General features: G+C 51.9%; 4 protein-coding genes across 4 annotated transcripts; 3 read left to right on the top strand and 1 right to left on the bottom strand.

Moving 5' to 3' along the window:
• Positions 1–28: 28 nt before the first annotated feature.
• On the top strand, positions 29–1,627 carry An08g09040 (uncharacterized protein; the record flags this gene model as incomplete). The annotated part of the gene is made up of 2 exons (XM_001392978.3): positions 29–233; positions 297–1,627. 2 exons carry the CDS (start codon positions 29–31, stop codon positions 1,625–1,627), a joined length of 1,536 nt encoding a protein of 511 aa, XP_001393015.1.
• A 1,447-nt stretch (positions 1,628–3,074) lies between these two features.
• An08g09030 (uncharacterized protein) lies at positions 3,075–4,656 on the top strand (the record flags this gene model as incomplete). The annotated part of the gene is made up of 5 exons (XM_001392977.3): positions 3,075–3,275; positions 3,334–3,705; positions 3,774–3,833; positions 3,889–4,494; positions 4,555–4,656. 5 exons carry the CDS (start codon positions 3,075–3,077, stop codon positions 4,654–4,656), a joined length of 1,341 nt encoding a protein of 446 aa, XP_001393014.3.
• A 671-nt stretch (positions 4,657–5,327) lies between these two features.
• Positions 5,328–7,248, top strand: gmdB (general amidase gmdB-Aspergillus niger; the record flags this gene model as incomplete). The annotated part of the gene is made up of 5 exons (XM_001392976.1): positions 5,328–5,633; positions 5,686–5,961; positions 6,008–6,877; positions 6,972–7,059; positions 7,133–7,248. 5 exons carry the CDS (start codon positions 5,328–5,330, stop codon positions 7,246–7,248), a joined length of 1,656 nt encoding a protein of 551 aa, XP_001393013.1.
• Positions 7,249–8,102: 854 nt separating this feature from the next.
• Positions 8,103–12,148, bottom strand: An08g09010 (uncharacterized protein; the record flags this gene model as incomplete). The annotated part of the gene is made up of 4 exons (XM_001392975.3): positions 8,103–8,129; positions 8,180–9,464; positions 9,658–11,731; positions 11,905–12,148. The coding sequence occupies 4 exons, from the start codon at positions 12,146–12,148 to the stop codon at positions 8,103–8,105; spliced, it is 3,630 nt and encodes a 1,209-aa protein (XP_001393012.1).
• Positions 12,149–12,938: the final 790 nt, after the last annotated feature.

Here is a 12,938-nt window from a genome sequence, read left to right as displayed (position 1 = left end):
TTCTTTGTATACAATCCTACACCTTGCAATGGCCACCTCATCTATCATCACGCGCGGCTCCAGCTCCCTGGCCAATTTCACGGTCCGCTCCCGCCCAAAAGTTGATATTATTCTCGCCAATCAAACGGATGGTCTGGTCCCTTCATTCACCACCGGCGATACCATCAAAGGCACGGTTACCATCACGGTCGATCATGACACTCGCTTTGATGACCTAGAGATCACATTTGAGGGTATGTTGGCTCGCACAATACCAGAAGGTTACCAGGAATAGTCTTACTTACTGACTGGGTCAGGAACATCGAGGACCTCGGTGGAGCGCCAATCGATGCCCGGCCGCACTGGGGCTTACCATACATTCCTCCGACTGCGACAGCCCATCGATGAGACCGCATATCCCACCCCCCGGGTACTTGAACCCGGGCGCAACTACGAATTCCCCTTCACCTTTGTCGTGCCCGAGCGTCTACTGCCTCATATCTGTAACCACGCCAAAACCAATCTGCATGTCGAACAATCGCACACGCTGCTGCCACCCACGTTTGGTGATCCCATGATTGCCAGCAACCGCAAATCGGTCATCGATGACATGGCCCCCGAAATGTGCCGCATCTCCTATCTAGTTCGTGTGACTCTCCAGAAAAAGCCCATGGCCCAGAACGCCTCGCCGGTTACGCTAGTGTCTGTTGGGAAAAAGGTGCGGGTCATTCCTGCGGTCGATGAGGAGCCACCCCTTAACGTGGAAGACAACGATGACTTGTACAGCGTCCGCAAAGAAAAGGATGTGAAACGTGGTTTGATGAGGGGAAAGCTGGGCCGATTGGTGGTGGCCGCTGCACAGCCCAAGCCAGTGCGGTTGAGTCCATCCGACACCGGGAACTGCGATTCTGTGAGTACCGTTGCCACTATGCAGCTGCGCTTCGATCCGGTGGGCGACGAGCAGCCCCCTCGCCTAGGCACCGTATGGAGCAAACTTCGAGTGTCAACATTCTACAGCTCCGATCCTTGGGGAGATTATCCGTCTGCTACATGTATCAAATCCTGGGCGCAGATGGGGCGGGCCATGTACACCGAAACTGTACCACTGTCCACCATGTGTGTTGCATCGGCACAATGGACAAAGCACACCGACGCCGATCTCGAACGCCGTGACTCCATGCACTCGACTTCGTCTACTGAATCTCTTCCCGGCCCATCTGCCTCGTTCGCCGGAAACACCTACTATACCGCGTCGGTTGTTGTTCCAATCACCCTCCCCAAAGCCAAGTCATTCGTGCCGACGTTCTATTCCTGTTTGATCGCGCGCGCCTACGCCCTGGAGCTCAGCATTTCCTATCACGCCGCTAATTCCAGGATCCTGACTCCCACCACATCCTTGAAGGTCCCACTGCAGCTGACTTGCGAGGCACAGCCAGGCGTCGGATCTAAGGGCACCGTGGTCGACATTTCCCAGGATGAAGTGAACTCCCAATTTTTCAGCCCTCGCAGCATTGCGCCCCCATCTGTCTCCGAGCTCGTCCCTATTGCACCACCCGAGTATACATCTGTCCAGGTCTCCAACCTGTCTCCTGACCGCTCGAGAATGTTACCACCATCGGTGACCAATTCGGGCAGTGTTAGAGTTTAGGGGCGCCGTGCTACTGCGTTGCTGCCAGGGCAACACAGAATTTCAAAGGAGCGGATCCAGCTGTTGTGTTCTTTTCTTTTCATTGGCGTTTTGGTTTCATATGGTTACAATATACCCAGGTCGCTTGTTTGCAAATTACGAGCAGAAAAGTTTTGTCATTCGGGGATACCCAGCATAATGTTGATTTACCAGGCATTGCATTTTACTTGATTGGGAAACTGTATCCCATTACTCATAATTAATTAATGGATAGTCGTTAGAATTGAATCATAACCAACAGTCCCTCTTTAACATTAACTTGTAGGGGTTCTCCTGGAAGTTCCATCCAGACCTTATATGATTGCGCTGGCAGTGGCGAAGTATAGCGTTTCAGCTGATGGATTGATTGACTGGTCAGTTCTATTGTTCTAGTCGAGTCTCAGATATCGTCGTTGGGTGGCTATGCAGACTTTCAATGACTAGAAAACCGGCAATGTCTTGTTATGTGGGTTATTATTACACTCAGTAAAGAATCAGCGGTGGGAACAAATGTGGATAATAACTATGCGCCATGTTCATATTTCTCTAGGTTTCCCTGATGCTGGGTGTAATCCAAACACCCCGGCCACCTAGCGTTTCAGCGGAGGGCCCCACCCATATTCCGGGGTAACAACCCTCCGAACAAAGGCGGGACCTGCATCGGCCTGCCTGATCCGGTTGTCGGCGAGGCTATTCCCACTTTATGGCAGGGTGGTTACACAAGCCCCTCCAATCTGTGTGCGGGTCAGCCACTCCCTCTTCGGTCTTCTTTCACAGTGCCTGCAGCACCTGATGTATCCACACTGTCGAGCAAGCCACTCCTGCCATACCGGACTTCTATCTCCGCTCATGAAGTGGTGGCGTAATTCAGCATGCCTCCACCAGTTTAACATAAGTATCATGTCGATGCTGTCACGGCGTTGGGCCTTCATTAATGTCATAGTAGCACATCAAATTTGCCCTCCATGCATCAAGTGGACAGGTGAAGTCTCATATAGACCCAATAAGGCAATCACTACCATGGGTCAAGACACTTGTCATATTTCAAACATCGTCAGTCCCCATTGTCAACCAAATCAACTTACCAGGCCAATAGGTAGTGTGCTGACAGGGGGAAGATGGTTGGTGACCTCTTTGAAGTCATTCACAAGTATGTTGTGGTTACATTCATGCAGGTCTGCTTTCACCGCTGGTGACAGATTTCTTCAAGCCCATCAGCAGCACAGACAAACAGAACATGAGTATAAGTACGGAAGCAGATGACCCTCCGTCACTCTCTACCTGCACCACATGTCGACTGGTTCGCTCTTCATTCCTTATCAAACTTGCCTTGCTAGTATATCAAGGCTGACTCTCCTTCGACCTGCATTCACCTATCCCATTCCATTCTTGTTGATCATTTTTGGATTCTTCTTCTCCTTCTGTTGACATGAAGCTTTTCTCTATTCTACTTGTGGCCTTGGTCTCGTTGGTCAGCGGTGCTCACCACCACCGCCACCGCCACATGAATGATCCAGCTCCAGCTAGTTTTCCCGGACCTCACCACCAGCACCATGGCATCCCACCCCACAAGCTGGTAGCGCGCAACACCAGCGCGGAATACAAGTCCATTGCTTACTTTGTTAACTGGGTGAGTCACCCCATCCGCCTGTCATACAGATGCTTGGTCTTTTACTCATCGAGCAAAGGCAATTTACGGCAGGAACCACAATCCCCAGGACATCCCCATCGATAAACTGACCCACATCCTCTACGCGTTCGCCAACGTCCGCGCCAACGGCGAAGTCTACCTTTCCGATCCATGGTCCGACATCGATAAGCGCTTTCCTGGTGATTCATGGAGTGATACCGGAAACAACGTTTACGGATGTGTTAAGCAACTTAATCTCTTAAAGCAGAAGAATCGTAATCTCAAGGTGCTTCTATCGATCGGAGGCTGGACATACTCGAGCAATTTTGTGACACCAGCGAGTACAGATCAAGGCAGGAAGACTTTCGCTTCTTCGGCTGTCAAGTTGCTGGCCGACTTGGGCTTTGATGGATTAGATATTGATTGGGAGGTATATATCTATATGATGGTTATTGGTTCTTCCTTTATAACCGTGCTAACATGTCTACTTCTCTGTAGTACCCTGCCAATGAAGCCCAGGCTACAGACATGGTTCTACTCCTACGCGAGATCCGAGAGGTAGGCTTTGCCTTGCCCCTACCATACCGATCAATCACCCACTAACCATGAGCAGGAACTAGACGAATACGGCCGCGAACACGGCAACGGAACCCATTTCCTCCTAAGCATAGCCACCTCAGCAGGTCCCTCAAAATACAATACCCTCCACATATCCAGTATGAACCTCTACCTCGACTTCTGGAACCTAATGGCCTACGACTACGCCGGCAGCTGGGATGCAACTGCAGGACACCAGGCCAACCTCTACCCATTACGGGATGACCCTGTCTCAACCCCCTTCAACACGGATCAAGCCATCTCCGCGTACCTGACCGCCGGTGTTCCCGCCCATAAACTCATTCTCGGTATGCCGCTCTATGGGCGCGCCTTCACAAACACCGACGGACCGGGCAAGCCGTTTAATGGTGTTGGTCAGGGAAGCTGGGAGAATGGGGTCTGGGACTACAAAGCGCTTCCTCCTGCAGGGGCTAGTGTTTCTGAGTTGAGAAGTATTGGTGCGAGCTACTCGTATGATGCTGGCAAAAAGACGATGATTAGTTATGATACCCCTGCTGTTGCGAGGCAGAAGGCGGATTATATCAGAAGTAAAGGTCTCGGGGGTGCGATGTGGTGGGAGACTTCTGGGGACAAGGTGGGAGTGGAGAGTTTGATTTCTACGGTAAGATGGTTTATATCCTTTCTTCTCTGGAGGAGAGTTGTGACTGACGAAGCAATATAGGTCGTGGATTCACTAGGTGGTATTGGCGCTCTGGATAAGTCGGTCAATCACCTGGAGTATCCCGAGTCGCAGTATGACAATGTGAAGAAGGGGTTCCATTGAATTGTGAGGGGCAGGCACCGATACAGGTTATTGTGAGACGATAGATTGTTAGATATTGTGGGAAGAGATGCTTATGGTCTTGTCAGTACATCTAGAATAGATGAACTCATTGGATTGTTGTCGCGAGACATTGAGGTTACTGACTGAGTAAATCTGTATGGTGAGATGTAACAAAGAGGCACCTGACATCGCCGGTCATGGGACTTAGTATGTACAGTGTGTCTCTTCTCCCCCATTCCTCATCTCCTCTATCCATCCCGTTGGTACCGAGACGATGAGTGTTCCTTCGCAAGTTTCTCTGAAAGAACATGTCCACCATTCTGCTGAGAACCTTACGATCAGCTTTGGGCTTGACGAAGCCTATAACGTGCATGGAATGAGTAAAGAGAGCTTCAGATATGAAGGCCTCCCATTAAGTTCGAAAGTGAACACGAGGACCAATAGCCAACACAGAATAGCCCACCATGAGGGGTCCTTGCTGATAGCAAAGTTCCTGCAGGAATCGAGACCAGATAGCGGGAAACTTATCCTCCGCCAAGTACGATAAAGGAAGACCACCCTGTCAGCACGGTGGGATGCTCCGGGGAAGTATATCCGGGCGCAAGTGAACCACCGTCTCGTCCTATCCCGCAACCCCTCCCCTCAATACCGACCAAACAATCAGAATCATCATGACTGTCTCAGAATTGCCAGCCAAAGATTGGCGCATTATCGTCGCTGAAAGACGTAAAGACCTCGACTCTAAGATACCTTCCGAGTGGCGGCTTAAGGAGGACTTTGTTTCTTCGCTTCCTCGTCCTACCCATCTCTTGGCCTCCAATGCTGTCGAAAAGAGTGGCATCCTTACGGATGTCGAGCTAGATATTACTGGCAGCTATGATGCTTCCCAGTTGCTTAAGAAACTCGCCTCCGGCGAACTAAGTTCCGTGGCCGTCACAACGGCGTTCTGCAAGCGGGCGGCTGTTGCACAACAATTGGTAAGCTGTCTGCAAAAGAACCTACATGAGACGCAGGGCTAATGTGTTATAGACGTCATGCTTGACAGAGCATTTCTTTGATTTCGCTCTAGAACGCGCCCAGTACCTTGACAACTATCTCAAGCGGGAGGGGAAAGTCCTTGGACCGCTGCATGGTCTTCCGATCAGTTTGAAAGACAGTTACCATGTTAAAGGATACCATACTACCATTGGATACGTATCGTTCCTCGAGCATGGCCTCGCAACTACAAACTCGGCAGTAGTAGACATGCTACTGGACCTGGGTGCGGTGCTGTACGTGAAGACAAATGTCCCTCAAACGATGCTGGTAAGCCTCCGCCAATGTGTTACCTATGCATAAATGACACCTCCAGACCGCCGACTCAGACAACAACATTTACGGACGTACCCTCAACCCTCACAATACAGAGCTCACAGCCGGTGGTTCCACCGGCGGCGAAGGTGCACTTCTAGCCCTCCGGGGCTCCCTCATCGGCGTCGGCACCGACGTCGCAGGCTCGATCCGCATCCCTGCGCTCTGCTGCGGCATCTACGGCTTCAAGCCAACGACAGCCCGGATTCCCTACGGCGGCCAAGTCAGCTTCCTTTACGAAGGACCCCCGTCAGTAGAGCCCTGCGCCGGTCCCATGACTGCAACCTTTGAAGATCTCGAGCTTTTCATGTCCACCATCCTCGACGCCGAACCCTGGCGCTACGACGTGACGACCCTCGCAGCACCCTGGTCCCGCAACCCCCAACTAACGGAACCTCTAACGATCGGCATCCTCGCCGTGGATGAGAAATACCCCCTTCACCCACCAATTAAACGAGCCCTACAATCTGCGATCGAGACCCTGTCCCGAAAGGGCCACCGCATCGTCTATCTCGAAAACGACACCAACAAAAACCTCGACATCGCCTATGCCAACCGCCTCTTCTGGCAATACGGCACTTATTCACCACACCACGACCACGTTACTCCCAGCGGTGAGCCACTGGTTACCTCTGTCGCTAAGGGGCCCTCCCCGATGGTTACAGGAGACTTTCCTGTCTCCAAGGAGCTGGGCATCTTCGAGGAAATTCATGAGTTACATCACAAGAGACAAGACTACCGTGACGCGTGGCGCAAAGTGTGGGTTGAGACCGGCATAGATGTGATTCTTGGTCCAGGGGCACAGAACACCGCTGTCCCGCATGATACGTATGCGTGGCCGCCCTACACGGTCGTTTGGAACCTACTTGACGTGAGTACATCCTGGCGCATCCCATTATGGGAGGCACTACCGCCATACCAGTGAGGCTTCCTCCATGATACAGCGAAGCTAACAGTAAGCACAGTACCCAGCATGCATCATTCCCTACGGACAGGCTTCAAAGGAACTCGATCCCGAGCCCATGGCTATCAACGATGGCATGCAGCCTAGTTGTAAGTTGACCTCTCCCCACTTACCTATCGTCACACATAAGAACCCAAATACTGACGAAACACAAATACATAGATAACCCCGACGACGTCGACGGCGCTCCCTGCGCATTACAAATCATCACGTCCCGATTCCAGGATGAGAAATGTCTCGCTGCTGCGAGGATCATTGATCGGGATATTCGCAAGTAGGACGTACAACTTCTGAAATATATCTATCTCATCACGTGCCTGGAGTAATCTCGTGGAAACAAACCGAGGAGTACAAAGATAGAGCGCGATTCGTGGTTGCATTCTCCCGCAAAGGTTTATTCTGGCAGTTGTCATCTGGTTTTAAGAGTTACAGTATATCGTATACACTAGTTGGCCCTTAGCTATCAGTGCTGGTGGACTTGGTGCAAGCTTGATCGAGTATTGCTGCTGGTAGTAGTAGGAAGTAAGAATTGAATATATATCTTGTAAGACTACTAGTATCACTGCCGCAGGCAACTGACCGTAGGAACTAGTACTGCACGCAGCAGCAGTCAATGAAACCGTAGAAGACCAATTTAATAGTTATACTGATTTAAACAATCTGAATTAAGCATATGAGATGGAAGGTAGTCAGGACGGGAATTCTTTCATTGATGTCAACTAGGATTCTCTGATGCCTACTCCCTACTGCTTCTGCTACTGTGTTGTCCCGACGGATAAATTACGATGATATCCGTGGCATGCGGATAAGATCGTACTCAAAGATCGTCGAAGGCCGAAGCCTTTTTCTTGTCTCGTACAGGCTGTATCTAGTACAGGCTGCATCCAGCTCAAGATCAACCGAGGGGAGCGAGAGATCGAGCGAGGCAAGAGACGTGCAATCGATAAATGCACTACTGTATACGTTAAGAGCACGACACACCAGGGGTCGCACCACAAGGGAATACCGGACTGAAATCATCTGGTATTTGATGTAAATGTACATGTCTTCATGTGCAAAAGGAGAATCAACTATGGGGTATCCGAAACCCTCATACAACATTAGCCCTGGTAAGACGCCGAAACCGTTCAAATTAATACGCCACTCTGGTCCGCATGTCCTATAATGTCATCAGTCATCATATCATTAGCAGGAAGAAAGCAGACTTACCGAAATCTTGCGCTCGATTTCCCGGACAGAACGGTCCAGTTCCGCTGCGATCATCATCTTCGTATCATTAGGCAATAAAAAGTACATCTCGCACAGGTCTCCGTCAATGACACCCTTGACCGGCGCATAGTAACTGCGGTAGATCAGGTGGTCCCGTCCAGCGAGAGGAGGGTGCTGTGCAGCTAACTGCATCTCCAAGTTCTGGAAGAAGTCCACATCCTCTCGGCCGATGAATGGCACCAACATACCAATCGTGCCCTGGAAACCAGTCCAGACGAGGATGTCCCGACCACCTGCCACGAGTTGAGTCTTGTGCAAGCTCGTTGGGATGTCCTGAGTATACACATGGATCATCAGCTCTAAGCGATTGGGAGTGCCTTGGAGATAGCCGCGTTCGTGAATCAAATGCGCGCCCGATCCATCCTCATCCGCCTCTTCAGACGTCTTCTTGGGGCAACGCAGCAGCCAAAGGTTGCCAAACTTGTCACCACCGGCAGTTGTTTCATAGTCAACCATGGTGGTGGCAGTGGTCCAACGAGACACGGAATCATCCACAAACGGGATCAAGACATTCTCTTGATACTTGTACACGACATACGTGACACTTTCGCGGACGTCGCTAACGACAATTCTGGATCCCTGGGTCTGCAGACCAACGATTGTCTTTGGCACCACCGGCGCTTGGCACTTACGAAGGAGCTGCTTCATACCAAGGTCATAAATGCGGAGCAACGACCCGATACCGGCAACCAGGCGGCCTTGGAATCCGAGCAAGGCAAGAGGTGGTTCCTCGACCTTGGTCTTGTGGATGAACTCCAACTCTCTTCCATCCTCCTGGAAGCGGTAAATGTGAATATAGCCACCGGCGGATCCGGGCGGGTTGACAGTCATGTCTTTGGCTGTTCCTACCACCAGGAACGTCTCGTCATCCTGGCTGGTGAATGGGACTGCGGCAATGCTGATCGCCGCCTCATTCTCTTCCAGCTCAATGGTGTGAACGACTGCCTTCGCATCCAAGGGATCAACCACCTGGATACAAGAAGCCCAATGACCTGTGGCCCGGGGGTATCCAAAGTCTTCGGGTGGCAGAACAGTTTCGTCACCGCCACGAGACTTGGAGTCCTCCAGCAGCTTCGCTCTGGTAGACGGCGCCAGCACGTTGTTGTCTGACTCAATGACGTAGAACAAAGGCTGCTCAGGGTGCTTCAGGAAGCGGCGTGGGGTATATGACAGAGGAATCGACTGTTGCAACATATTGTTGTCCAACTTCTCGATAGAGAAAATCCTAGCCACGCATGTTAGCTGATGTCCAGTAGATATCTCAAGGACAAATAACAGTGTGAACGAATGATCTCAGTAGGAACAATTGGAAATAGTACAAGTATAAAAGGTTCTTCCACATAGGCTTTCGGATCCCAGTTCTCATCATACGATCGGTTGCAGGTGCAAAGTGAGGTTAAGGAAGACAATAAACGTACCGTAGATTTTGTCCCTGGATACCGACCATTCCCTCCACGCACTGTTCACTTGAGAAGTTCCAGCCCCATTCGAGGCCAACATAATCAAGTGGAGTGAGCATGAAGCCCTTCGTTTGAACGTCAGAATAGCCGAGCCAGGGACGCGAGCTCAGGCCAAGCACTGCTGTTTGTCCCTTGACAGACACCTGGAATAGCTTCACAGGCTTAGAGCCTAGGAAGCGCGTGCGAGTATCTGAGAGTTCACCAGTGACCTCGTCCAGTACTGTCCGCAGGTAGACACCAGAATACAGACCAATGTGCAAATACAAGGTGGTTCCTCCGGAACTGGAATCAGCCATTGACATGATGTTCAGGGCCGAAGGAGCAGCGGTCAGAGCCTGAACCGACTTGTTCTCCAGCGTAGAGTCAGGGTCCAAGCTCAGGATACGGACTGTCGAGTCGTCGCAGCCGACAGCCAAGAATGAGCTCCGAACGCGACCTTCGGGAACTTCACCCAGACTCAGACAGGTAACCGTGCCTGACATTTGACGGCGCTCGTCATACTCAGCCAATGATCCGTCAGAATCCATCTCGAAGTAGACAATTTCACCGGAACTGAGAGCGACGGCAACTTGACGCTCGTTGGTTGCGGCTGCCACAATCGAACGATGCTGAGGGGCAGGCCACTCATTCACCCGGCGATCTGCGAGAATGTGACGGATACCCCTGGGATGGATTTGGATCAAAGAGTCCTCGCCGAGCTGCTGAACAGCCAAGGTTGGTGCAGTGGATAGGAAACCAGTGTCGGTAACTTCCTCGACGGTCTCACCAATGCTGAGCACAAGAGTTCCGTTGGCAAAAGAGAGAATGATATAGGCGTCAAACTCGTCAGATCTGGTAAGCTTGGTCGTCCAGACGGCAGAAGGCACACTCGGCAGCTCTGATTCGACAATTTCAGACACTTCCAGGCCATGCTTGAGCGTCCTGAAACTGCTCCGAGCGCCAGCGCCAGAGATAGTATAGATTTGAGGCGCATCGTCCTCGGTGATGTTGACCACCTTGCTGTCAATCAACGGGTTGAGAGAGTTGATAGTCTCGACAAGGTTGAGGTTCTCTGCACCCCTTGGTCGGAAATAAATCGGGTCACAAGGGACAGATGGATCAGCGGAGAATGACTCGCTCGTGAACTCAATCTCCTCATCATCATCACCGAGCTTCTCGAACTGGTAGAAATGGTGGTTACCAGCCTCACTGGCAACATACAGGAAACCACTCTTCAGGATCAACAAGCTAGAGGCCAGCGGGACAGTATCAAAGTATTTGATCTTCAACCGTTTCACTTCACCAGTGAGCTGACCATTGTCATCCTCGACCATGTCAATGGTGAGCTTGAACAGGTCACCGTCTTCAGTCTGAAGTAGAAAGAAGAAAGCACCCCTCATCTTGTGCATCACACCGGCCGTGATAGAACGCTTACGCTCCGGATTCTCAGTGGCACCGCTGCGCCGAGGAATTGGCACTCGGAACGCATCTTGGTTGGAGTGACGGTAGGTAACGCTATCCTCCGCACAAACCAACACACCACTGGGGCCATCCGCGCCTCCAGGGACCTGGAACAGAAGCGAAGCCGTACGATCCACGGGATCGGACCACTTGCGGACCACATGGTTAAGTCCAAGATCCAGCTCATAGTACACCAGATGCTTCTCCAGCTCGTCGAAAGCCTGGCCAGTTGGATCCTGATCAGACTCTGAGTAGTCAACCTCGAGCGCCGCGAAGACCGGGTTTTCATACCCGACATCCAACGCCGTCATGGCGAACACTAGCGTCTGCGGTTTGTGGGCTTCAAGCGGGGACGAGATCGTCAGCTCGGCCTGCGAGTTCCGATTCAGGACGTAAACAAGCTTGTTCTTCTCCACAGAGGCGATGATGCACGCACGGCCCTTGGGGTCCACGGCCAGATACTGCCCTGGGATGACACGGCGGACACCAGACTTGCCAAAGGTCTCGAGATGAATCCGGTTGAACCGGTTTTGAGACGGCACATACTCAATGATAGTAATTCGTCCCGAATCCGAGCCAATGATGATGTAATCTACAGGCATCTTTCAGCACAGTTCAACCACCAAGACCCAGTGTCAACGTTGCCGACCGGGAGCACGTCCCAGCACCAAGCGGGGACGATTCGGCAAGGGATCGTGCTGCCCGGGAAGCTTGAAGAATCACTATGATGATCTTGAAAGTCCGGGCAGGGGAAGCATAACATACCTTTGCTACTACCGGCCAATCTGAAGGCTGCCAGCGAGCGGATGATGCCAAAGACATCTTGCGAAAAGAGCGGCGTGACCTTGCCCTGTGTAGGATCGGGACGATGAATCGTGAGCTTCGATCCGGACGCGGTGACGATCTGCTGCTCCTTGGTCCCAGCAAACTGACCGAGAATGGCCTGGGTGATCGCAGTCGGAGGCTGGATCGTCAAGGAGTACATGAACATGTGCGAAGTAGTCGCCATGGTGAACGGACGCGACTCTCACCGAGCCTGGACTGGTGGAGGGGTGTGGTTGGGGGGGGTGTTGTTTACGACGCGATTGTAGCCAGGATGACACTACAATGCAAGCAGTCCCATTGCTGCCAGTGGAGCAGATGGGGAGAGAGGACTCTCGAAACCGAGTGTCCTCACACAGAGGGATGGTTGGTGGAGAGGGGAAAGGAGAGAGAGAGAGAGAAAGAGAGAGGAGCAAGCCAGACAGCGTGTTTCTGCAGAAAAGGAAAGGGAAGGTGAAAATTCCGGTTAGCGAAGAGGGAAATGAGCTTGTGGTTCCGTTTGCCTGGTTTGGCTGCTATCACGTGATAGCTCTATCTGCACTTACACCGTACATACGACACCTTACACAGCAGCCCGCCGACGTGGGCGGACCGGCGGGGAAAATACCGTTTGGGCGGTACAAGCGCGCTTGGAAGGCGGACGATGCGATTCTGCCCGCTTCCACCTCGCCGGTTACGCTATCATCCGCTAACTCAGCGCTGAGGCAACCCATACCTACTCAACCTAGTTAGTTAACTAGTTAACTGGCCGACGCTGCCTACTCTCGCTGCAAGAGGACAACTTCCCCAGTCCATTGTGCATATCTACCCGTCTACCTTCTTCCCTTCCTTTGCACCACTCCCTTCCCCCCCTTTATCCACTTTCCCACGACCTTCCTTCTTTGATCGACTCTCCTCCGACACCTTTATCGTGTGACGTGATCTGTCTCCTTAGGCTGACTGTCTCCGGACACCCCTCGATCCCCTCCAACCCGTCG

This window comes from Aspergillus niger (genome assembly GCF_000002855.4).
Source record: "Aspergillus niger supercontig An08".
Taxonomy (NCBI): Eukaryota; Fungi; Ascomycota; class Eurotiomycetes; order Eurotiales; family Aspergillaceae; genus Aspergillus; species Aspergillus niger.
Note: the sequence above shows the minus strand (reverse complement) of the source record. Positions and strands in the feature narration are given on the sequence as shown.